Here is a 22,540-nt window from a genome sequence, read left to right on the forward strand (position 1 = left end):
CATTGCGATCGCATCCAAGGCGCAGCCGCCTCCATTCGCTCGCAGCCGCACGCCGTGGGCCCGGCCTCGTTAGAGCGCTCCACGATGATTGCCGCGGCGCCTGAAGGGCGCGGCCGTCATCGTACCGTCGCCACGCTTGCACTCTTTGCGAGCCTCGCCGTCGCGTGCTGGGTCTATGCTCCGCAGGTCGGGCTGCGTCAGGAGCAGGAGATGTCTTGCCGCGTCGGCTGTAGCCAGAAGGCTCCAAAGACCGAAGCGAGCGAGCTGGCCGAGGCAGTCTCGGACACGGCGAAGGCCATGGCGGGCTACAAAAAGGGCGCTGCAAAGCTCGGTGCAGCGGCGACGCATTCGTTGCAGAAGGACCAGCAGCAGCTGGCAGAGGAGATGGCGGACGGAGCGCGAAAGAGCGGCAAGGCCTTTGAGCAGACCTTCAACCTCAACCCGCCGCCGGAGGGCTACGAGGTGGTGACAACCTGCGCGGACGTGGACGAGGAGGGCCACTGCTGGAAGACGACTGACGAGCTGCAGAAGCCGGTGCGGTTCGAGGACGCTGAGCCGACAGACCTGAACATCAAACTGGGGGACAGCTGCACCCAGGAGCTGCTCGACACCTTCTTCGCCAACCAGGTCTCCAAGGTGGTCACCTACGCGATGGCCAACGCCGCGGAGAGCGAGAACGTGCGCTCGGCAATGCCCGTCGCCTCACTCAGAGGTGCGCGGTGCTGTGGAGAGAGAGAGAGAGAGGGAGAGAGGGAAGAGAGAGACAGCAGCCAGGCCACGACTGGACACGCCGGACTGTGACGAGGCCCCGCGGCGGGGAGGACGGCCACACTGGCGCAACGGAGAGACACCGAGGCTCCCTTCTGTGTGACCGCGAGACCAACGAATTCTCAACCCGCCTCCTCACCCACTCCTCCTCACCCACTCCTCCTCACCCACTCCTCCTCACCCACTCCTCCTCACCCACTCCTCCTCACCAGGCACGCGCTTCCGCATGACGATGGCGACCACGCGGCAGATCTTCAGCTCGTGGAACCTGACTCTCGTCTCGATCGAGCCGTTCGTGGTCAAGTTCGGAACCTGCTATGACAACCTCGAGTGGTGGCAGGCGCAGAACGGAGACAGCGAGGCCCGCCTTCTCGGACCGGCCTCTAGACCCGTCTCTCCCTGACCGTCACAGGCGCAGGACTGGTACACCAAGGGCTCTCACATGCGCATGCCCGACGGCCTCGAGGTGCAGATCACCGGCATGCGCGCCAAGGTGGCCAGGGAGAATGAGAGAGAGTCATTGCTGATGGCCATTAGTGATGGCATGCGCGCAAAGGCGAGCGAACTATCAACTCGCAGTCCGCCAGTAGTGGTGCGGATCGAAGGTCGAGTCGTCAGCTAGCAAGGTGGTGCCGACCGTCCTCTTCGCCCCAGGTGGCGTTCGAGTGGGACCTGGTCCAGGACTATGGCTTGGGCGGCCTCTCTCTCGGCCAGGCGCCACACGCCGTCGGCAGGGCAATCCTCGGGCGATCTCGGGCGATCTCGGGCGATCTCGGGCGATCTCGCCTAGGCGCCACTCGCCGTCGGCAGGGCGGTCGTGGGCTTGAACGGTTTCGTCATCCTCGGCGTGGACTTGCACGACCCCGCAAGGGCGGCGATCGACAGCTGCAAGGGCAAGTTCGAGTTTGAGAGCATGGAGTTTGTGGGCGAGCGGAGAGAGCCCAACGAGCTCCTCTGCGGGGGAGCAATTGCATGGACTCGCCGCGGAGCTCTCCTCTTAGGCGAGCAGCTCAACGACAAGTTCTTCGCAAAGCAGATCGAGGTCTTCTTCCCCGAGTTCGCCGCGCAGGTCGCCGACCTGATCTGCTACGGCAACACCAAGAAGCGGCCCACCTCCGTCGTCGACATCATGGGCGAGATCGAGCCGAGATCGAGCCGAGATCGAGCCGAGATTGGAGTGCTCCGAGTTTGAGCCGAGATGCGCCGTCGCAAGGTCGGATGCCCGAGCCCGTCCCTCTGAGTGCGTGGCTCGCTCTTAAGGCGGACTCAACGCGGACCTCAAGATCGACAACGAGGAGGGCATCACCTTTGGCTTTGTCGGCGCGCAGGAGGGGATCAACTACATGGTCTCCAAGGCGCCCAGCAGAGACACCCCGTTTAACCCCCCTCCCCCCCCCCCTTCCCCCCCCCCCTTCCACCCCTCCACCCCCCCCTCCCGGCTGTGATGTGCCAGCGACGGTGTCGTGTAGGCGCTCAGCCCGGTCGACTTTTACATGCAGCAGGACGCGATCTGGCACAACGACCCCACGACGCGCTGGAAGAAGGCCAAGGAGGACCAGGCGAGAGTGGTCCCCGAGATGCCACCCTGCCCCTCCCTCCCCCGTAAAACCCCCCCCCTACCTACCCTTCCGCCTCTTCCCCCCCCTTTCCCCTTTCCCCCCTTCCCCCCTTCCCGCTTTCCCCCCTTCCCCCCTTCCCCCGCTCTCCCGGGAACCCCCTCCACCCGACCCCCCTGCCCCTGCCCCCGCGCGCCAGGCACTCCTCGCCGAGGTCGGAGTCCACAAGACACTCGGCGAAGGGCGCTTCAGCCACATCACCCTCCCGCCGTCCGCGCCGCCCTCGCCGCCGCCCTCGCCGCCCGCCCCGCCGGCGAGGGTGCTGCCGTCGTGGCTGCCGCAGAAGCTGCCACTCGACGGGCTGCAGCTGCCCAGCTTCGGACTCGTGGCCGCCTCGCCCTCTCCGGCGCCCTCGGAAGAGCCCGCCCCCTATTCCTTTTCGGGCTACTCGTACGGCGACAAGACCGCCTCCGAGCGCGGCATCGGCGACGTCGGCGGCATGGCAGCGGGTGCCACTGGCCAGATGGCGCAACCCCGGCAGGCCACCCGCGCGGCGTGGATGTCGCTGTTCCGGCCCCCTGCGAAGGAGGCGGCGGCGGCGGAGCGAGGAGGCGGCGGCGGCGGCGGCGGCGGCGGCGGCGGCGGCGGCGGCGGCGGCGGCGGCGGCGGCGGCGGCGGCGGCGGCGTGAAGCGTTCGCGCGGGTTCATGCCAGCCGTGCTCCCCGGCTGGCAGGACAGCAAGGCGCGCAAGGGCTCAGAGGTGATCTTCGTCATGAGTGAGGGGCTCTAGCGAGGTGCAAGCACGATGAGGCATCGTGAGAGCGTGTGAGCGTGTGCGGGCGGTGTATTGGGTTGCGTGTGTGCGGACGGTTGTGTCTCTGACTCTCTGTCGTGTGTGGTGCAACGTGTGAAACGTGCAACTGCTTGATGTGTGGGCGGTCTCCCTCTCGTGCATGCTCTCGTGCAAGCGCTGTGATCGGGCGTGGGCGTGGGGGTTGGCGCTGTCCCCTGAGCCCTGTCCCTCGTGTGTGTGGCTGCGCCGTGCGCGCGCGCCGCCATCCCCGCAGCCCCGCCGACTCTCTCTCCGCCGGCGGGCTGCATCTCTATTTTTTTTCGCTATTTGTGTCCGTGGTGGTGGTCCGACCCCTTCGCGCATGCAGCCTTAACTAAATCATCCGCGCAAACTACGCTCCAGAGCCACAAGGACGCACGCGCCGCGCGGCTGGGGACACTCGCTCAGGAGGCGAGGAAGGCGGCCGACGCTGCCGGGAAGGCGCGGAACGCGCTTTGCACCGTGGCGAGGAAAGCGGAGAGGAGGGCGGCGGCGACGAGGAAGACGGCGCCGGGCAGCTTTGCGGGCGGCTCGATGGAGGCGGCGAAGAGGCGGCCGTACCCGCTAAAGGCGAGGGTGTCGCACAAGTCTTGCAGCGTCTCGAGCGCGCCGAGCAGCGCTCCGCGCTCTGCCGGCGGCGCCTGCAACGCGCGCGCGCGCGGGGGGGGGGGGGGGGTGAGGCGGGCCAAACACACGGGGGCCGGAGCGTCGGAGGCAGCGGAAGGGGCGAGGGGGCGGCTGGGAAGGGGGCAATACGACCGCCGTCTGGCGGGCGGGTGGGGGGTGCGGAGTGGAAGTGGAAGTGGCGCCTGCGCGGCGACGAAAGAGACGAGGGCGGGGAGGGCGATGCAGCCGAGGGTCATGAAGAGGACGCAGCTGACGAGGGCGGCGGGCGTGCGGGCGAAGGCGATGGCAAGCAGCCCAACCGCGTAGACGGCGCCGCCCGTCTGCATCGACGTGCGGAGGCCGAGCCGCGGGATGAGAGCGGCGGGCGCGACGCCAATCATGAGCCCGATGAGGACGAGGATCGGCGCGGAGTCCTGCGGCCCCCACTTGAAGAGGTGGTTGGCGTAGTTTCCGAACTGCGAGTTGATGCACATATTGCCCAGCCAGAGCAGCGCAAACGCGGCCGCCGAGCGGCGCAGCAGCGGCGTGCTGCAAAAGAGGCGCCGCAGCGCGCCTACAAAGGGGGGGGAGGCTCCGGCTAGCCTCGGGCTGACCGGGTCCGTGACCAGCGGCCGAGGAGCCGCTGACGCGCGCCGATCGGGTTGGCTGCGCGTAGATCGAGTCGCGTCTTGGTGCGGGCCTGGAGACACGGCTCCCGCGCCTCAGGGGAAGGCGCCGGGCGGGCGGAGAGGCGGAGAGGCGCATCCGGTGTGCCGGCGCGGGCAGGCTCTCTGGCACCAGCAGCGCGATGACGACGAAGTTGAGAACGCCTGTTCGCACCTCCGCCGGTGTGAAGAGACGCGCACCGCGCCGCAAGTCGAGGGCGGCGAGGGCGACGAGGCCGGCGGCGGCGGCGGCGTAGAGCGGCGCGCGCAGGCCGTACTTTGCGTCGAGGATCGCAGAGAGCGGGAAGCCGAGGATGAAGGCGCCTGCAGGACGGGAGGGCACGAGATGCGGGGAGATACGGGGAGATGCGGGGAGATATGGGGAGATATGCCTGCAGCCCGGGGCTCTTGGAAGGCTGCGAGGAGGGTAGGGTTCCGAGGAGGCTAGGGGCGGCGAGGGGCGGCGGCGAGAGAGGGGCGAGGGGAGAGGTGTGGCGAGGGGAGGCGGCGAGGGAGGCGGCGAGGGAGGCGGCGAGGGAGGCGGCGAAAGGCGGTGTGGCGGCGGAGGAGGTGGGGCGGGGAGGGAGGCGCCCGCGACAGAGACGCCCTGGAAGATGCCGAGGTTGATGGCGCGCCGCTCGGGTGGGGAGACGTCGGCGACGTAGGCCTGGCAGACGGGGGCTCACAGTACAGGAGGGCGGGGTGGAGAGGACGGGAGGGAATGGGTGCACGGGCCTGGCAGACGGGGGCTCACAGTACAGGAGGGCGGGGTGGAGAGGACGGGAGGGAATGGGTGCACGGGCCTGGCAGACGGGGGCTCACAGTACAGGAGGGCGGGGTGGAGAGGACGGGAGGGAATGGGTGCACGGGCCTGGCAGACGGGGCTCATGCAGCTTGTTACTCCATCGACGAGGTCGGCGAGGTAGAAGACGGCGACGCCGCGCGAGGCGGTGGCCTGCAGCGGAGGGTGGCAGGCGGTGAGGCAGGCGGTGAGGCAGGCGGTGAGGCAGGCGGTGAGGCAGGCGGTGAGGCAGGCGGTGAGGCAGGCGGTGAGGCAGGCGGTGAGGCAGGCGGTGAGGCAGGCGGTGAGGCAGGCGGTGAGGCAGGCGGTGAGGCGGGCGAGGCAACACGGCGGTGTGGAGGCGTCTCGGCAGCGGCGCCTGCAGCAGGCAGGTGGTCGCAGAGCCGAGTGCCGACCAGGCCATCAGATACGGGGAGATATGGGGAGATATGGGGAGATATGCCTGCAGCAGGCAGGTGGTGGCAAAGCCGAGTGCCGACCAGGCCATCAGCGGCTTGCGGCCGACCACGTCGGAGAGGGCGCCGTGGAAGCCGACGAAGAGGAAGGTGATTAGCTTGTCGAGCGACTGCTCACGGGGCGGGCCGTCAAGGTCCGACCGTCGGAGGGGTGTGACGAGAGCCGCGCCCGCGCTGCCTCGACGTCGCCGCTCAGCACGGCGGAGGCGGGAGAGACGTCGGGCGAGCCGTCCTCGTTGACCAGCGTCGCAATGACGCGCCCGAGCACCGGGATGCTCAGCCCGAGCGCGAAGAAGGAGAGCCAGTTCGCCAGCACCGCCCACCAGAAGGACCCGCGCTGTACCGGAAGCGGCGGCGGCAGCGGCGGCGGCGGCGGCGCCGGTGTCACCGCCGATATCTGCGCGCCCGCCCGAGCGCCCCGCCGGCGCAGCCGATCGAGCACGCCCGCTCCGCCGCCTTCCGAGCGCGCGGCCTTCGACGCGGCCACCTTGGAGGCAGCCAGCAGCTCAGTGGAGACGGCCGCCGGCGCCGGCCGCACAACCAGCTCCTCCGGCTCGCAATCGCGCTCAGAGCGGCACGACGGTTCGGCGCCGAGACGCGGCTTGGCCGAAGGGCCGGGCGCGCGAGCGTGCGCCGAGGCCGCGAGGAGGAGCATCGACGCCACGAGCGAAGGCGAGACCCGCATTTTTGTAGCCGGCTTCGCAAAAAAAGAGCGCGGGCGGATGTGAGGTTAATTAATGGCACTCCAAGTGCTCCAAGTGCATGGAGGTGGCGAGGGCCGAGGAGCTCTACGGGGAGCTGCGCGAGCGCGCGCCCCAGCACTGCCGCCGTGGCGGCAAGTGGGCGCGCGAGAAGTTCGTGATGGCGGTGCAGGGAGGGAGAGTTCCCGCGCGCGCGAGGGGCAGGCGTTCCCAAGGGGACGGTCCTGTGCCTCGGCAGGGTGCTCGACGCGCACGATGAGCAGGATGACGCGGAGGGTGGGCACCGGGACTGGGAGGAGGACCCGCTCGGGTTCGACACCAACCCGATGCTGCTCCGCGCCATGTGCATGGCGTTCGAGTGAACGCCGTGCAGGCAGCCCGTGCCTTTTGGTGTACCCCGTTTGTGCCGCGTCCTGTGCCCCCGAGTTCATTTGATACGCTCCAAGTGCATGTGAGGTGTGCATGTGAGGTACACACTGCACTCCAAGTGCTCCAAGTGCTCCGCAACTCTCCCTCTCTCCCCCTCCCCTCCTCTCTCGCTCTCGCTCTGCCCTCAAGGAATTCGAGGTAAGGCAGTGCTGTCGCCATCGAGAGCACCGAGAGCAGCCACCAGACGCCACGCTCCGTGCTCGTCGACTCGAGGGTGAGGAAACGCGTCCAGAGCGCCGCGATGTCGGTGACAATACCGAGCGGGCCGCACCCGTCGGGTAACTTATCCAGCTCGTGGAGCTGCCTTACCCCGCGACCAATGCGTGGGAGGCGGTGGCGGCGCTCGCAACGGCGCGATATGCTCATGGCATTGTCGTGGCTTAGAAGGGCGCGGGCCGTGCCACAATGGAGCACTTCGAGCACACGATACGCTTTACTTCTTTTTCTCGCACGAGCCAGTCCCGTGCCCAGTCCTGTGCCCAGTGTCGTGCGAGGGAGTTTGTTGTAAAATTCTTTTTCTCGCGATGCCTGCCCCGCGGCGCCGCTCGCGCCGCCTCGCCCCCGCCTCCGCCGCCGCTCCTTCGCCAGACACGCCGCCGCCCGCCCGCCTCCTCGACCTCCCCACGGACCTCCTCGTGCGCGTCGTCTCTCGCTGCGACCCCGCCGACATCGCTCGCGTCGCGGCCGTCTCGCTCCTCTTCCACGCCTCGCTTGCGGTGGAGGGCATCCGCTTGTGGGCGCAAGAGCGCGGCTTCGAGCTGCCGGCGCAGCCAGAGGGCGAGGGCTGCGCCGTGCGGTGGCTGTGCTACGCTGCGCTGCTGTGCGAGTCCAACCCGCCGGCGAGGCTGGCGGGCGGTCGGCACAGCCTCTTCATCGTCGGCGAGGGGCGGCTCTCGTCGTGCGGCTGGTCGCCAGCCCTGCTCGGCCACGGCGAGGGCGTGACGCGGCTCAACACGCCGACGCGGCTCCCCTCGCCGCTGGGAGAGCGCGCCGTGAGCGTGGCAGCTGGAGATGGGCACAACCTCGCCATCACCGCTGACGGCGCCGTCTGGAGCTGGGGCTATGGAGGCTATGGCCGGTTGGGCCACGGCGACGACCAGAACCAGCTGCAACCGACGAAGATCGAGGGCTTGGCTGGCCAGCGCGTCGTCGCTGTGTCGGCTGGAGGCGACCACAGTCTCGCCCTCGCCGCCGACGGCGCCGTCCGGAGCTGGGGTGGTGGAAGCTATGGCCGGCTGGGCCACGGCGACGAGCAGAAGCAGCCGCTGCCCAAGAAGGTGGAGGCCTTTGCTGCGCAGCGCGTCGTCGCTGTGTCGGCTGGAGCCGCACACAGCCTCGCCCTCACCGCAGACAGCGGTGTCTGGAGCTGGGGCCATGGAAGCTTTGGCAAGCTGGGCCACGGCGACGAGCAGAACCAGCTGCTGCCCAAGAAGGTCGAGGCGTTGGCTGGGCGGCGCGTCGTCGTTGTGTCGGGGGGAACCCACCACAGCCTCGCCCTCGCCGCCGACGGCAGCCTCTGGAGCTGGGGTTGGGGAGGCTCAGGCCAGTTGGGCCACGGCGACACGCAGGACCAGCTGCTGCCCAAGAAGGTCGAGGCCTTTGCTGGGCGGCGCGTTCTCGCTGTGTCGGCTGGAGGCTACCACAACCTCGCCATCACCGCCGATGGCGCCGTCTGGAGCTGGGGCGGTGGACACTATGGCCGGTTGGGCCACGGCGACGAGCAGTGCCAGCTGCTGCCCAAGAAGGTCGAGGCCTTTGTTGGCCAGCGCGTCGTCGCTGTCTTGGCAGGATCCCGCCACAGCCTCGCGAGCACCGCCGACGGCGCCACTTTTGCCTGGGGCGAGGGCGGCCACGGCTGCCTAGGCCACGGGGAGGACGAGTCGAACCAGCTGCTCCCCAAGAAGGTCGAGGTGTGGGCGCAGGAATGAGGTCACGGCTGTGCCTGTGGCGCGAGTTACGCATGTTAGTGTCCGCTGCTGAGTCACAGGCGGCGGCCAAGCACAGTGTCGTCCTGCCGCTCTCGCTACGCCGCTCGTGCGCCCCGCGCGCATGTCGGCTTCTCATGCCTCCGGCCTCTGAGGACCCACCTCGGGCGCTCGGGCGGTTGGGGATGGCAAATCGGTCACCAGCGCCCAATAAATAAAGTGAAAACACGCGGAAATTCTTTGAATTCCTCTTGTAGCTTGAGCGGTCACACCGCCATCGCGCATCGCCGCCGACGTCTCCCAGGGAGGATGGAGGGGCGTGACGATCGTACTAACCGCCTCGATCCTGCGCATCGGCCATGTCTCCCGCAGAGACCCGCAGCCGCGAGCGAGCAGCGCAAAGAGGCTTCGCGCATTTTTTTGCGCAGCTCCACGTTTTTCTTTATTTCGTTCCTCGCCCTTTCCTGCCTCGGCCGCGGCGGCCATGTCGCTCCGGCGAGGCCAGCACGACGCCGCCACGGCTGAGGCGGTGAGCGACGCTCGCGCACGGTACGCCGACCCGTCGTCCAACTGGCGCTCGCTCAGCGAGTCCACGAACTTCGAGTGGAAGTTCCTCACGCCGCTCGTTTGGGCGCCCGCCTTTCCATTCCTACGGCGTGCACCGCCCTCTGTGCGGCCGTACGTCTTTGGTGGCGCCATCCTGGTCGCCAACATGCACGGCTTCAACAATCCAGACTTGAGTGAACTGTAGTGGGTACGCGTCGTGATAGAGGTACTGTGAGAGTGTTGCCCGCGCAAGTGATGTAACCTTTTTGCTCATGCCGTTGCCGGCGAGGCCGAATAAAATAAACGGAGGCGGGGGGAGGGGGACCCCCCGTGCCTAAATAAATAAATAAAAACGGTCAAACTCTGAGACGAGATGGGATTTAGGGACATGTGTCCCCGCCCTGCACGATCTTGGTGTGAGGGATCTTCAATCCGTCCCCTCACCCCCTGGTCACTACCCGACACTAGAAGAGCAGCAAGAGTTGGGGCTGCGGCTACGGCTGCGGCTGCGGGAGGGGCTATGGTCGCGGGAGAGCCGCTGCGCCGCGTGGGCGCGCCTACACCGCGCTTGCTCCGCTCGCCACCTCTCGCAAAGGTCCAAAGTCATAGCCATCACCTCCTCCGGCAAGTCCTTTTCGCCTATCTCGCCGTCCCTCCATGCCTGGTAGAGCTCGTCGTCATAGCCATATTGCATCACAGCCTGCTGCACTGCGTCGTGCACAACCCCTGCCACCCTATCCCGCGCCTCAGCGTCGGAAAATTCGAGCTCGGAGTTATACCCGGAAGCAGGCGCAGACGGCCGCGGCGATTTGGCAGGCGGCGAGGTGGGGGAGGGAGAGCGCGGCGGTGCGCGCTCGTGGCTCCCGCTGGTGCCAGAAGGGCCAGCGCCCAATGCGCTCAGCCTGTTCTTGTCCACCACCTTGGGAGAAGGGGGTGGGGGTCCACCTCCCTTGGGTGCGGGCTTGCGGTGTTCCTGCTTCCGCTTGCCCGACTTTGGCGGGTTGCGGCCGAAGTTCTTCATGGTGAACCTGTCCGGCTTGCCGCCCTTCCCGACCCTCGTCCACCCCTCGGGCGACTCGTTGGGCCGGGGTTGCTGCGCCTGTTGGTGCTGCGAGTGTGCCTGCGATGCTGCGGCCGGAGCGGCAGCGGCGGCAGGCGGTGCCACGGGCGGTGCGGCGAAAGTGGCGGTAGGCTGAGGCTGCGCAGCGTCCTGCGCGGCCTGCTGCCTGGCCTCATCCTCCCGCCTCTTCTCAGACTTGGCCTGGATGATGTACTGATACCCAAGCGGCACCGGGTTGATGCTGACGGAGTGCCAACCGTACCTCTCCATGCGCTCCGCGAGACAATCAATCATCGCGTGGTCGCGTGGCGACACCTTCTGGCCGAGGACGCGCTCGACCATCCGGATCTGACGCACGTGGAACGGCTCCAGGCCCGGCATGGAAGCCTCGGAGTCGGACATGGCCCCGTTTCGCCGTTTCGTTGCCTGCAATCTCTTAAATGGCAATTTAAGCCCCCCCCCCAACCTCCTCATTTCTTAAAAGCTCTTAAAAAATCCGGCCCTCAGAACCCTTGGGGTCCCCTAAAGAAGCCCGGCGCCGGCCGCGCGGGGCGCGGCGGCCGGCGGGGCCGCGCCGCCCCGCCGCCGCCCCCCGCACCCCCTGGGCTTGGGGCTTGCGCCGCGGCCTGTTCGACTATGACTTCAGACTTCTGTGCTGTGCTCCTGATACATATTTTTTGACGCAGGACAGCAGTGGGCACCTAAGCGGCGCCGGCGGCATGAGAGAACAAGGTGGATGGTCGATCTCACACGCCACACCCACGCAGTGGAACCGGGACGACGCCCCTTCCCGAGAGGCCGACGGGACGCGGGAGGGGGTGCCGAGCAGCGCGAGACGCCGTGGCCCGACCAGCCGTGCATCACCAGGCAGGCCCGTCGCTGTTCGCCCACTCCTCGAACTTTGGGCTGTCGACCCACGCCTCCCACGCCTTCCAGTTCTCTTCGTTCTTCTCCCACTCGTCAAAGTTCTCCATCGTCGGGAACTCGAAGCCTGCGGGAGAGGGGGCGGAGGCGCGGGCTCGATTGGCGGCACGAGGGGTGGTCGTCGATGCGGGGAGGAGGAGGAAAAGTGGCGGTGGGGGCGGTGGAGAGCCGAGCGGGGGACGCCTCACCCCACTTGGCCGAGGTGACCGAAGCGCCTTCGCCGCCCTTGACCTCGAACGAGACGCCGAGGCCCGACACTTTCGATGCGAGCGCCTTGGGGGCCTCCTTCTTGGGCACCGGCTTCGATGTCAGCATCCCCTTGATCTTGACCATGCCGTACACGGTCGCATAGAGCCCGAGGATGGCGAGGACAATCTGCGAGGGGGGAGGAGAGCGATTGGGCGCGAGGGCCGCGCGGGGGGGGGAGCGGCCGAAATCATATCCCTCGCCCACCCCTCAGCGCGCATCCCCCGCTCGCGCCGAGCACTTTGGTGCGAGGATGCGCACAGGCGCCGGCGGCGCGAGTTGAATGCGGCGCTCCCTCCTCTCTCCGGGGAGACACCAAATCTAGGGGCGGCGCGCACATGCTCATCCTTCTTGAGATACTTGCGGACGGTGTCGTCGAGCGAGGACATGCCGCCCGCGAGAGGGAGGGCAAGACTCGCTCCTCGGCGCGGCCTGCAGACTCGCTTCGGCGATAAAAAAGAATTCTTACGCCAACAGTGCACGAGCCGCCCGCCGGGAGTCGGAACTGGCCTGCCGACGGTTATCGCCACCAATGGCGTTCGCGGACCGGCGCTCGTCGCCGCCGCTCCCGGCGCAGGGCGAGTGGCTGGAAGTGTCGATCCCAATGACGGACGCCGCGGTTTCGACCTTCCGGGGCTCGGTGGACGCCGTGCGGCCCGACCTCGCCGCATTCTGGATCAAGTACGAAGACGGCGACAGGCGCCATCACCCTTCCTCCTTGCCTGAGCCGGAGCCTCACACACCCTGTCCACACCGACTCAGCGGGTAATCTTTGCCCCGTCGTGCAGGCTCCGCCACTCCATCGCCGAGTATTCCTCGATGCGGAAAATCGAGGCACCAATGCGCTCGAACGAGAGCGAGGCGCACACGGAGCCGCCTCCTGATGGCGGAGCAAAGAGGGGCGCGCAGCGCCGCGATTTGGAGCTTGCGCGTGGCTGCACCGTCGAAGCCTTCTACGCGCGTCGGCTCCAGGACAAGGCCATTCGCGAGACTGCGGTGGGCACCCCGCCGCCACCTCTCGACCTCGGCCATTATGCGAGGCTCTCCGACACGCAAAAGCTGCGCGTGTACACCGCGTACGTCGCGCACGGCGGTGCTTCGCCACCGAACTACGTCGTCGAGCGCCGGTCCGATGGCGCTCGAGGCTCCGCACGGCCCGCTGCAGCGGCAGCAGCAGCGGCCGGAGCGGAGCCGGCGCCGGTGGTGGAGGTGGCGGAGGGCTTGCGCTTGCACGTCTCTAGCAGCAACGCGACTGGCTACGTGGCCGTTGCAAAAAAACACTCGCGCTTCCAGGTGCAGCACACAGTAGCCGGAAGGCGGGTCTTCCTCGGCTGTGCTTCGATACAGCGGTGGCGGCGGCGGTGGCTTACGCGAGGGTGGTCGGCGAGTACCAGCCGGCAGTGGCCACCGAGGCGGAGGGCCTACGGTTGCAGCTCTGCAGCAGCAGCGGTACCGGCTACAAGGGCGTGCGGAAGCGCGCCTCAGGCCGTTTCCAGGCAGAGCACAAGGTAGACGGCGGGAGGCGGGTCTCCCTTGGCACCTTCGCCACGGCGGTCGAGGCCGCGGTGGCTTACACTCGTGCCGTCGGGGAGGCAGAGCGTCAGGAGGCCCCGCCCCGCCCTGCAAAGCGCTCGCTGAAACCGGCTGACGCACCGCCGCCTAAGCGGCGCTCCACGGCCGCTTGGCCCTCGGCTGCTTCGGTGGCAGAGCCGCCGCGGCTCCAGCGGCACCCGATTGGCATGCCGCCAGTCGTGCAGGCCCTCGAGCGCGTTGGGCTGCCGCAGTACGCCGACGCATTTGACGAGCAGGGCTACGATGATCTCAACTACATTCTCGAGATGGATGCGGCGGAGCGGAAAACGGTGGCAGAGGCGACGGGGATGCGACCGGGCCACGCAGCCAAGTTTGTCAAGTGCGGTTTGGGACGCCGGTCGACTGTGAATTGAGAACTTCTCGGACCATCGGTTCTGGCCGCACGCGATCGTGCACACCGTCCCACGCGGCCGGGCCCGCCGCGCGATCGCCAGCGCCGGCTGCGATACGTCGCGAATGTGTGCCGCGCGGGCCGCGGGCGCGGGCGCGCCGCCACGCGCCAGGCGGGCGCGTGGCGGCCCCGGCCCCCGCCCGCGCCGCCCGCGGGGCCACGGGCACGGCACCCGCGGCGCCGATCCGCGCCACAGCGCCTCCGATGTCGCGACGCACGTCGCCGCCTCGCACGGCACCTTTAGTTCTGTACGGAGCACTCCATTGTTGTCTAATCGTATTCAAGGCTCAAGGTCGAACTACACAGCTCGCCCTTACACATGCAACGCGTGTACACCGGGCGCTGCCCGAAGTCCTAACTACTCAGAGATCGCGCACGCCCCCCGCCTCCCTGACTGAATATTCGACTCTGCCCCGCGGCTGCCCCGGCGACTCTACTTGGCCATCATGACCTTGACAAACTCCTCGTAGTTGATCTGGCCGTCGCCGTCAATGTCGGCCTCGCGCAACATCTCGTCCACCTCCTCGTCGGTCAGCTTCTCGCCGAGGTTGGTCATGATGTGGCGCAGCTCGGCAGCGGAGATGAAGCCGTTGCCGTCCTTATCGAACACGCGGAACGCCTCCTTGAGCTCCTCCTCCGAGTCGGTGTCCTTCATCTTGCGCGCCATGAGCGTGCAAAACTCGGGGAAGTCAATGGTGCCGTTGCCATCGGCGTCCACCTCGTTGATCATGTCCTGCAGCTCCGCCTCGGTCGGGTTCTGGCCCAGCGAGCGCATCACTGTGCCCAGCTCCTTGGTGGTGATGGTGCCATCGCCGTCCTTGTCAAACAGCGAGAATGCCTCCTTGAACTCGGCGATCTGCTCCTCGGTCAGCTGCTCGTCAGCCATGATTGCTGTGTGTTCTGCGGGCGCGGGCGGGGTGGGGTTAGGTGCGACGTCGCGGCGCCGGGGTGGGGCGGGAGGCTGGAGACCGAGGAATGGCGAAAGGGAAGACGCGGCGGCTCGCCTGTCTCGCACCACGCGTAACGCCTTGCTACGCGCAGTTCGAGGACGTCCGACCTATTGGTGCACCAATATCGGTAACAATCGGAGTGGCCTTTCTGGCGAGGGACTTCCAGCCTTCCCTTGTGTCCTGTCCTTCTCCCACCCCTCTTTGGCGTGTCCGATTATTTTGAGTCGGTGGAAGCATCTTTCGCTGTGTCTCGCCGAGGGCCCGAGGCTCGCTGTCCGGGGTTCAGGCCTCTCAGTTCACGCCAGAATCGTGAACCGTGAACCGTGAACCGTCATTAGGTAGACCATATACTTCCCGAGCGGAGTGAGTCACACACACACACACAAAACAAAAATCACACACACACACACACACAAGAGAAAATCTCCCCCCCCCCCACACACACACACACACACACACACTTCCCGAGCGTGAATATAAAATGAACTCGGGGGCACGGGACGCGGCACAAAATCCCGAGCGTTGACCAAAAAGAAAGAAAGAAAACAGTCGCCTCATCTAGGCTCCACGCCTCTCTCTCCGCCTGCTGCATTCAGACGCTCCTCCAGTCACGCCAGGAGAGCCGAGGATCTCGAAGCTCCTCCCTGTCACAGCCAGCCGCCGACCAACGATGCCAGACGACGCCGCCGCCCGCGGCCAGCCGCTCGAGCCGAGCGCCTTCACCGACGCGCCCGCAGAGCTCCCGGACTGGTCCCGCACCTTTTGCGGCTACAACGAGCGCTTCGTGGCGCCCTTCTCCTTTGCGGTCGCCGGGCACCGCCTCTCCCTCACGCAGTCCTTCGTGGCGTCGCCGGCGCATCAGGCAGAGGCGCGGAGCTCCGCCGACGGCCTCGCAACGGGGTCGACCGTCTGGGACGCGGGCGCAGTGCTCGGCGCGATGCTGCTGCGCCAGCCGCCTCCCACCGTCGGCCTCTCCGCGTGCGGCGGCTGCGAGGGCGCGTGCCTCGACCTCGGCTCGGGCACCGGCATCGTCGGCCTGGCGGCGGCGGCGAGCGGCGCGTTTGCTCGGGTGGTGCTGACCGACCTGCCTTCGGTGGTGTCGCTGCTCGAGGCGAACGCGGCGCGCAACGCGGCGAGATTGCCCGCGTCGGTGCGCGTCTCCGTCGAGGCGGTGCGCTGGGAGGACGCGGGCGCAACGCGGCGGCTACTGGAGCGGCACCTCTAGATGCCGACTGCAGACCCTGGCGCATTCCTTCCATGCGCTTCAGGAGACACGTATTCGGCGGCGGCAGTCGACTGGCTTGTCGCCGCCGCCTCCACTGCACTCAAAGCCTTTGTATGCTCGTGCGCGCCGCGGGCGTGCAGTGCGCAAGACGCCGCACTCCCGCCCCCTCACTCGCCGTGTCTTCATCAGGAGCGGCACGGCCCGTTTCGGCTCGTCGTGGGGGGCGACCTGCTGTACCGCCCGCCGACGGTGCAGCCGCTGCTGGGCGTGCTCGACGCGGTGTGCGGCGCCGAGACGCACGTGCTGCTCGCCGCCTCGCTGCAGCACTCGCCAGAGACGATGCGTCTCTTCGCGGAGGCGGCGCGCGGGCGCGGCTTCGAGGGGCGCATCCTGCCCGCGGGTGAGCAGCACCCGAGCTACGCCTCGGGGGAGGTCCGGATCCTGCACCTAAGTAGAAGGCAGCACCCGCGGTGATGGCAGAGAATATGAGCTCTGCAGACCTCGTGGGCAGCGTTGGTGCAAGGAGATGCGAGCTGAAGGATGGCCCGCCTTGGTGCTTGCAGCTTGGAGCCCGCGCGTGTTTCCTTCTTCTTTTTTGAGCTTAGCCTTCGGTGTTATGAAACAACGCAAGGCGGACATGGCATATCGCTCTCGGGCTCACAGACATCCCTCACACCCGCCGCACACCCGCGCCCCCGCGCGCGCCCCACCCCGGCCGGGAGAGAGGGGAGTGACAGTTTGGGATGGACAGCCCGAGTATGTTGAGTCCTGGCTCAACAACGCAGGGAACAAGAGGGGGTGGTCCGGCTCACAAGTCCGGCTCACGCGCCTCGAGCTTAACATCTACCGCACTGAACACTTCCGCCCCCTCGCTCCCAACCCATCCACCCCGCCCCGGGCCGCGCCGCGCGATCTCGGGCGATCTCGCGCGATCTCGGGCGATCTCGGGGCCGCGCCGCGCTATCTCGGGCGATCTCGCGCTATCTCGGGCGATCTCGGGGCCGCGCCGCGCTATCTCGGGCGATCTCGGAGCGTCGCTTGCGCGGCGTCACACCTGCTCAAAAAGGAAGGAGGTTGGAGGCAGGAGGTCACGCCCCATCCAGAGCGCCGTCGTCGCCGGGTTTTTGGCCCCCGGGTCGTCGCCCGACGGTTGCTGCGCGGGGCAGCAGACCATCGGACGGCGCGACGACGCCCCGTCCGGCACGCTCCCCCCTCCACCCGGCTATTGCCGCACGAGCGCCCTCAGCGGCGGAATTTTTCCCTCGCGCTTCCTTGGGCCCCCGGCAACGCCGGCGGACTTCCCGTCCCCCCACCTGCGCCGCAATCACCGCCGTGATTGTCGGCGCCGCGCCCCTTGGCGCCCGTGCATGTCCCGCGTGCCCGCCCGCCAAGGCTGGTGCCAAGGCCAACCCAACTGCCAAGGCTGGTGCCAGGGCCAAATCAACTGCCTGGCTGGTGCCAAGGCTCAAAGGCTCTCCTCTCTCTCTCTCCTCCCTCTCTCCCTCCCTCCCTCCCTCCCTCTCACCCCCCACCTCTTCTCTCCTCTCCCCCTCCTCCTCTCTCCTCTCTCCTCCTCTCTCCTCTCCTCTCCTCTCCTCTTCTCATCCTCTCCCCTCTCCTCCTCTCCTCTCTCCCCCCCTCTCCCCCAGCAGCTTCCTCGAGGCCGAACAGGTAGATCCTCCCTGATCGCTAAGCTTCTTTTCTTCTTCTTCTTTTCATTTTCGCTCGGAAGGGAGAGTGGCGAAAAAAGAAAGAATTTATACAAAACAACTCACTGTCACAGCAGACAGGCTCGACACAGGTGCGAACTGGCGCGTGCTAGCACTATCACAGGCACACCACCGGAGAGCGGCGTGTACGGGGCTAGAGTCGCACGACGGGGGCCGTAGGCGTAGCCTTCGGTCACGAGCGTGGCGTTCTCGCGTGAAAAGCGCCCTAATCGAGCTGGAGCGCTGCCCACAGCCGCGTGGAGCGTGCCCCAGCTAGCAGGAGGCGTTAGACGTACTTTTCGGCGTGAACTATGAAGGACTTTCGGCGACGTCCGTTCTCTTGGACACGTCGACACATGGCACCGACGCAGCTCAGCATTGTGCTGGAGCGCCTGCTCAACGAATTCGGGATAGCCGACCTCAGTACGCTCGAGGCCATGCTCAAGCACGATACAGGCGCAGTGCTCGACGCGATCTGAGCCGTGTCGCGTGTTATGTGTGTCGGGACTCACAGTCCCACTTGAGCCTCTATATGATTAGTAGACCGTCTGTGCAGCGCTCTCGGGTTTGGATGGTAGCGGGGGGCCCGCCGGAGGCTGGTTACTGATTTCTTTTCTCTATTTTCCCGGAAATCGTCAAATTTTGGGCTCTGAGCCGAGTCTGAGAGCCTGTTTTTGCCACTTCGTTATTACACGTTAGCTCTCCAGGGTCTCTAATCTTGAGACCACTTCTACGGGCCAGCCTGGAAGCACCTCTTGTATGGGGTGTCATCCGGCCTCGACGCTCGGTCTGACAGCCACTTCCTCAATAAGATGGGAGACCTCGCCGCGTGCTGTGGCTACCACGAGGGCTGGGGCTTCTTGAACAATCACCGCGTCCTGATACCACTGCAGACTTCACTGCAGTGGTGCCCTGGCTGCATTGTCCTCCCATGCGGCGCACGTGGCGGCGAGCCAGACGATCCAGCTCCGCGTGCCGTCCCGTCGGATTTGCAAATGCGGCCTCAGTGCCGGATGGCCCGTGAAATCTGCTTTGGCGCCAAGCGGAGTGACGAGTTTTGCCACGAAAGAGAGCGCCCTCTGCTAAGGGGGGGTAACTGGGCGGCCAAATTCACACCTTCGCGGGACTAACTTCTGAGTTCTGTTTTCGTTATACGATTCGTAAACGTAGACTTCGATCTTCGTGGCCCCCCGCTACGTCGCACGGTGCAACCGGGTAGCGGGGGGCTATAATAGTTATATGGGTAAAGAGATATGCGAACTCCCTCGCATGCCTCTCACTGCGCTGCGGGCCCTCTCGCGCCGTTCGTGGGAGTTCGGACATCTCGTTCGAGTTGAGGCACGCGCTGCTCCAACCTCTCTCGCTCTCTCTCTCTCTCTCATGCGCACTTCCCCCGGCTAGTCGCGCGTGAGCACGAAGCGCTTCGCGTGCTTTGCACTCTCGAGCTCCGCCAGGCACGCGTTCACCTCGTCCATCGGGCGCAGGACGACGCTCGCGCCGATGCCCTTCTCGGCGCAGAAGGCGAGCATGGACTCCATCTCCTTGCGGCCGCCTACTCACGCGCGGGCCACCCGTGGGGAGCGGTCGCGCCGGCGTGGGTCGCGCGGACGGCGTCGGCGTCGCGGCCGCCCGTGTTTGAAGTCGTGATGTTGTTCATCGTGAAGCCGAGTGTGAAGACGTCCGCCTGTTCACGCCGCGCCAGCTGTGAAGAGAGGGACGGGCCGCTACGCGGGCGGGCAATCTCGGCCAGTCTCGGCCAGTCTCGGCTAGTCTCGGCTAATCTCGCCGTGATGGGCGGGCACATGCCGACGAAGCAGATGGTCCCGCGCGGGCGGAGCAGCGGGAAGAACTTTGAAAAGTCGACTGCAGCGCCGGGGCGCGGGCGAGTGGGTGGGGTGGGGTGTGGGTGGGTGGGTGGGGCGAGGGGGGAGGGCGCCGAGGGGGCGATGAGGGCGGCAGCCCGGCGTGGGATCGGTGCGTGCGGGTGGCGCGGAGCGGGGTGCAGGGAGTGGTGGTGGCGGTGGGTGGGGGCGGGGACGAGGAGGGCCGCCACGTCGTGACGAGCAGTGACTCGGCCGTGGCTTGGCGGTCCATATGCGGTGCCAGGGAGGAGGGCAAGGAGGAGGGGGCAGCGGCACCCGTCTGAGTGGTGGCGAGTGTCACCAAGATGAAGTCGAGCGTGCCGGCCTGCGGGAGGAGCAAAGGGGGAGAGAGCGGAGCGGCGCGCTGGAAGGAAGGGCCGCCTCGACGCGGGGCATGCCTCCGTGGGCTTGCAGTTGTGGTGTGACAGACTGTCGGACGGGCCCCAACATCCGCATCCGCATCTGCATCTGCATCTGCATCCGCATCCGCATCTGCATCCGCATCTGCGTCTAGAGGCGCAGGCCAGAGCGTCGAGCTGCGACTGGTCCGAATGCGCGACGAAGGCGTGCGCGCCGAGCGCCTTGGCCTCCTCCGCCTTTGAGGCGGACCCCGACAGCGCCGTCACCTCGCGGCCGAGCGCGCTCGCAAACTGCGCGGCACGGGAGAGAGTGTGGTGCAGGAGAGGGAGGGAGGGAGGGAGGGAGGGAGGGAGAGAGAGAGAGAGAGAGAGAGAGAGAGAGAGAGAGAGAGAGGGGAGGAGTCACGGCCATGGCGATGGGAGCTGGCCGCGTGGTGCGTGGTGCGGGCTCGGCGGCACGCGTGCGGAGCGACCGGAGGAGGCGGAGGAGGCGCGGGAGAGCGCCGGAGGCGGTGCGAGATGTGCGTGCAGGGCGGCGGCCGCTCCTTGATTGCCATGTGGCCGAGCCCTCCCAGCCCGAGGATGCCAACCTTGTCGCCGTCCTTGGTCTGCTGCACCAGCGGCGTCCAGACGGTCTGCCCGCCGCACAGCAGCGGCGCCTACTCGGGCGCGGGCTGCGGTGACGCCGCCGTCGAGACGGAGCAGAGTCGCGGCGGCTTCAGAGGTGCCGTCTGCGCCGAGTCGCACGCTTCCGGGATGGCGAAGCAGAACTTGCCGTCCTGTATGCGGACGTAGTCGGCGAAGGCGCCGACGTTGCCTTCGCAGCACGTCGCCTTGACCGAAGCGCAGAGCTGCTCGTCGCCCTTCTTGCACCACTCACACTCGTGACACGCGCCGTTCTGCCAGCCGATGCCCGCGCGCTCGCCCACCTTGACGTGCGTGACCTCCTCTCCAACCGCGGTGACGATGCCGATCACCTCGTGTCCGCACACCTGCGGCTTGCCGACTGCAAACCCGGTGAAGTCTGCGTAGCCGCCGTCTGAGTTGATCAGGTGCACATCCGAGCCACAGAGGCCGCAAAACTGCACCCGTAGCTCGACGCCGTGGGGACCAAGCGATGGCACCTCCATGCACACCTCCTCGAGCGCGGCCTTTGGCTTCGCCGCAGCCCAGCACTTGACCGTGCGCGGAGCCGACATCGGGCCGCAGGATGTGCGGCTTGGAGAGAGAAGACGCCAGATATCCGTACCAGAAACGCCGCAAGCATCCCACAGCGTAGAGCTTGCCGTCGAAAACCGCCACAGCGGAGCCCTCCCGCGCCGTCCCCATCGCCGCAACCGCCTCCCACGCGTTCAGCGCCGAGGCACCTTCAGGCCCCTCTCACAGCAGACTGGCACGAACTAGCACCACAAAAGGGAAAAGTGGTGGGGCGCACTGGCACTAACACACTGGCGGCGTGCCGTCCTCCCATTCCTCCATCGAAGGGCGGCGGGCGAGCAGCGCCGCCTTCTTCGCATTGTCGGCCATCTCACCGAGGAGCGCCGCGCCCGTGCCCACGCCGTCCTCGGCCTTGAGCGCCTTCGCCTTCGCCCTGGCGCTCTCGCGCATGGTGTCGTCCACCTTCCCCAGCGCCTCCGCCACGTCCGCGCCGCTCGTCTGCGCCAGCAGCTTGTTGAGCCCCACGCCGACGTTCAGCGTGTTGCAGCGTTGCCCCCAAAAGTGCTGGTCGCACTTGAGCACCGGGGTGACGATGCACGGGATGCCCGCGCCCACCACCGCCGCGACCGTGCCGGCGCCGCCGTGCACCACGCCGGCCGAGCACTGCGGCAGCAGCCAGCCGTGCGGCACCGAGCCCGTGGCGAAGTGCACGTTCTTCTTGGCGTACGCGATCAGGTCGGCACGCTCTTTGGGCAGCTTGTCGACGTTGAGCTGCGCCCAGCCGCCGAGCACCACGGCCCGGCTCGACGCGAGCATCGCCGCCTCCACCGCCACGACCGTCATGAACGTGGCTGCGCACGGTGCACGCGCGCGGGTGAGGCGGGCGCGCAGTGTCGGTGGGCGACGATCCGTGGGGCGGCGGCGCACCGTCCTTGACGAGCATCGAGCCCCACCCGACGTAGATGGGCGTGGGGCCGTCGGCGAGGAAGGCCTTGAGCTCGGCCGTCGGCTTGAAGGCCTTGAGCTGCTGCGCATCGTCCAGCTTCCAGAAGCCGACCACCTGCCCCACGGGCTGATCGGCGTACCCCGGAAAGAGCGCCGGGCTCCAGCCGCACAGCGTCCACTGGTAGAGGTCCTCGAGGTCGTGCACGGTCATCGGGGGCTTGCCCGCCGCCGCGTAGCGCTTCTGGATCGCGCCGTCCTTGGAGAGCGCCGACGCGTGCAGCTTGCCAAGGATGAGCGCGTGCAGCAGCCGGTTGCAGCCGCACGGCAGGTTGATGCCAGTGAGGCTGAGGTAGACGGGCGCCTCAGTGGCGGTGATCGAGCGCGGGAAGAGCTGTCCGAAGCACACGTGGTGCCGCGCAGGTCGTACAGCGCGCGCGCAGTGCCCATCTTGAGATTGTTATAGACGATCAGGTTGGGCTTGAATCACTCCCACCAATGCGATGCGCTTCGCTCGCCGCCTGAGCTCGGCACGCCCTCGCACCACTGCCCACTCTTGCCCCGCTCGAGGCCGGCTCGCCGCGTGGTGCTTGGTGGTGCGGGTGGCTGGAGCGTGCGAGGCCGACGCGCCACATATTTGCTCGCGCGCGTGGCTCCAACCTCGCGACAGCAGCTATGTATGTATGTAGTAAGGTGAAGAACAGTCAGGCTCGGACTGGACACCAACGCGGTATGGGTGGACACTAGACAGATGATGACGACACGCACGAGCGACACACAGACACAAACAAGCTCACAAGACACACAGCCAGCGGGCTGCCACACATCCTGAGTGG

The 22,540-nt window shown here is 67.3% G+C and overlaps 9 protein-coding genes across 9 annotated transcripts; 3 read left to right on the plus strand and 6 right to left on the minus strand.

The window, feature by feature from the left end:
* Positions 1–22: 22 nt before the first annotated feature.
* On the plus strand, positions 23–3,114 carry EMIHUDRAFT_454364 (hypothetical protein; the record flags this gene model as incomplete). Its single annotated transcript, XM_005792363.1, has 9 exons — positions 23–712; positions 981–1,108; positions 1,181–1,261; positions 1,423–1,494; positions 1,559–1,888; positions 2,052–2,114; positions 2,238–2,333; positions 2,746–2,833; positions 3,038–3,114. Exons 1-9 carry the CDS (start codon positions 85–87, stop codon positions 3,112–3,114), a joined length of 1,563 nt encoding a protein of 520 aa, XP_005792420.1. The 5' UTR covers positions 23–84.
* Positions 3,115–3,560: 446 nt separating this feature from the next.
* EMIHUDRAFT_223212 (hypothetical protein) lies at positions 3,561–6,369 on the minus strand (the record flags this gene model as incomplete). Its single annotated transcript, XM_005792364.1, has 9 exons — positions 3,561–3,782; positions 4,038–4,336; positions 4,411–4,462; positions 4,561–4,592; positions 4,706–4,751; positions 5,026–5,094; positions 5,735–5,794; positions 5,869–6,021; positions 6,172–6,369. The coding sequence occupies 9 exons, from the start codon at positions 6,367–6,369 to the stop codon at positions 3,561–3,563; spliced, it is 1,131 nt and encodes a 376-aa protein (XP_005792421.1).
* A 3,410-nt stretch (positions 6,370–9,779) lies between these two features.
* On the minus strand, positions 9,780–10,747 carry EMIHUDRAFT_223215 (hypothetical protein; the record flags this gene model as incomplete). The annotated part of the gene is made up of 2 exons (XM_005792365.1): positions 9,780–9,791; positions 9,902–10,747. The coding sequence occupies 2 exons, from the start codon at positions 10,745–10,747 to the stop codon at positions 9,780–9,782; spliced, it is 858 nt and encodes a 285-aa protein (XP_005792422.1).
* A 258-nt stretch (positions 10,748–11,005) lies between these two features.
* EMIHUDRAFT_423002 (hypothetical protein) lies at positions 11,006–11,940 on the minus strand. The gene is made up of 3 exons (XM_005792366.1): positions 11,854–11,940; positions 11,458–11,644; positions 11,006–11,336 (listed from the first exon to the last, which is right to left on the minus strand). The coding sequence occupies exons 1-3, from the start codon at positions 11,902–11,904 to the stop codon at positions 11,206–11,208; spliced, it is 369 nt and encodes a 122-aa protein (XP_005792423.1). The 5' UTR covers positions 11,905–11,940; the 3' UTR covers positions 11,006–11,205.
* Positions 11,941–12,047: 107 nt separating this feature from the next.
* Positions 12,048–13,857, plus strand: EMIHUDRAFT_223217 (hypothetical protein; the record flags this gene model as incomplete). The annotated part of the gene is made up of 4 exons (XM_005792367.1): positions 12,048–12,196; positions 12,304–12,642; positions 12,822–13,427; positions 13,785–13,857. 4 exons carry the CDS (start codon positions 12,048–12,050, stop codon positions 13,855–13,857), a joined length of 1,167 nt encoding a protein of 388 aa, XP_005792424.1.
* A 75-nt stretch (positions 13,858–13,932) lies between these two features.
* On the minus strand, positions 13,933–14,392 carry CAM2 (calmodulin; the record flags this gene model as incomplete). The annotated part of the gene is made up of 1 exon (XM_005792368.1): positions 13,933–14,392. The coding sequence occupies exon 1, from the start codon at positions 14,383–14,385 to the stop codon at positions 13,933–13,935; it is 453 nt and encodes a 150-aa protein (XP_005792425.1). The 5' UTR covers positions 14,386–14,392.
* Positions 14,393–15,119: 727 nt separating this feature from the next.
* Positions 15,120–16,148, plus strand: EMIHUDRAFT_108753 (hypothetical protein; the record flags this gene model as incomplete). The annotated part of the gene is made up of 2 exons (XM_005792369.1): positions 15,120–15,620; positions 15,864–16,148. 2 exons carry the CDS (start codon positions 15,120–15,122, stop codon positions 16,146–16,148), a joined length of 786 nt encoding a protein of 261 aa, XP_005792426.1.
* Positions 16,149–18,780: 2,632 nt separating this feature from the next.
* EMIHUDRAFT_223221 (hypothetical protein) lies at positions 18,781–20,803 on the minus strand (the record flags this gene model as incomplete). The annotated part of the gene is made up of 5 exons (XM_005792370.1): positions 18,781–18,935; positions 19,522–19,570; positions 19,806–19,895; positions 20,195–20,263; positions 20,303–20,803. The coding sequence occupies 5 exons, from the start codon at positions 20,801–20,803 to the stop codon at positions 18,781–18,783; spliced, it is 864 nt and encodes a 287-aa protein (XP_005792427.1).
* A 241-nt stretch (positions 20,804–21,044) lies between these two features.
* EMIHUDRAFT_69877 (hypothetical protein) lies at positions 21,045–21,918 on the minus strand (the record flags this gene model as incomplete). Its single annotated transcript, XM_005792371.1, has 2 exons — positions 21,045–21,613; positions 21,690–21,918. The coding sequence occupies 2 exons, from the start codon at positions 21,916–21,918 to the stop codon at positions 21,045–21,047; spliced, it is 798 nt and encodes a 265-aa protein (XP_005792428.1).
* Positions 21,919–22,540: the final 622 nt, after the last annotated feature.

The sequence above is a fragment of the Emiliania huxleyi genome (assembly GCF_000372725.1).
Source record: "Emiliania huxleyi CCMP1516 unplaced genomic scaffold EMIHUscaffold_108, whole genome shotgun sequence".
NCBI classification, from domain to species: domain Eukaryota; phylum Haptophyta; order Isochrysidales; family Noelaerhabdaceae; genus Emiliania; species Emiliania huxleyi.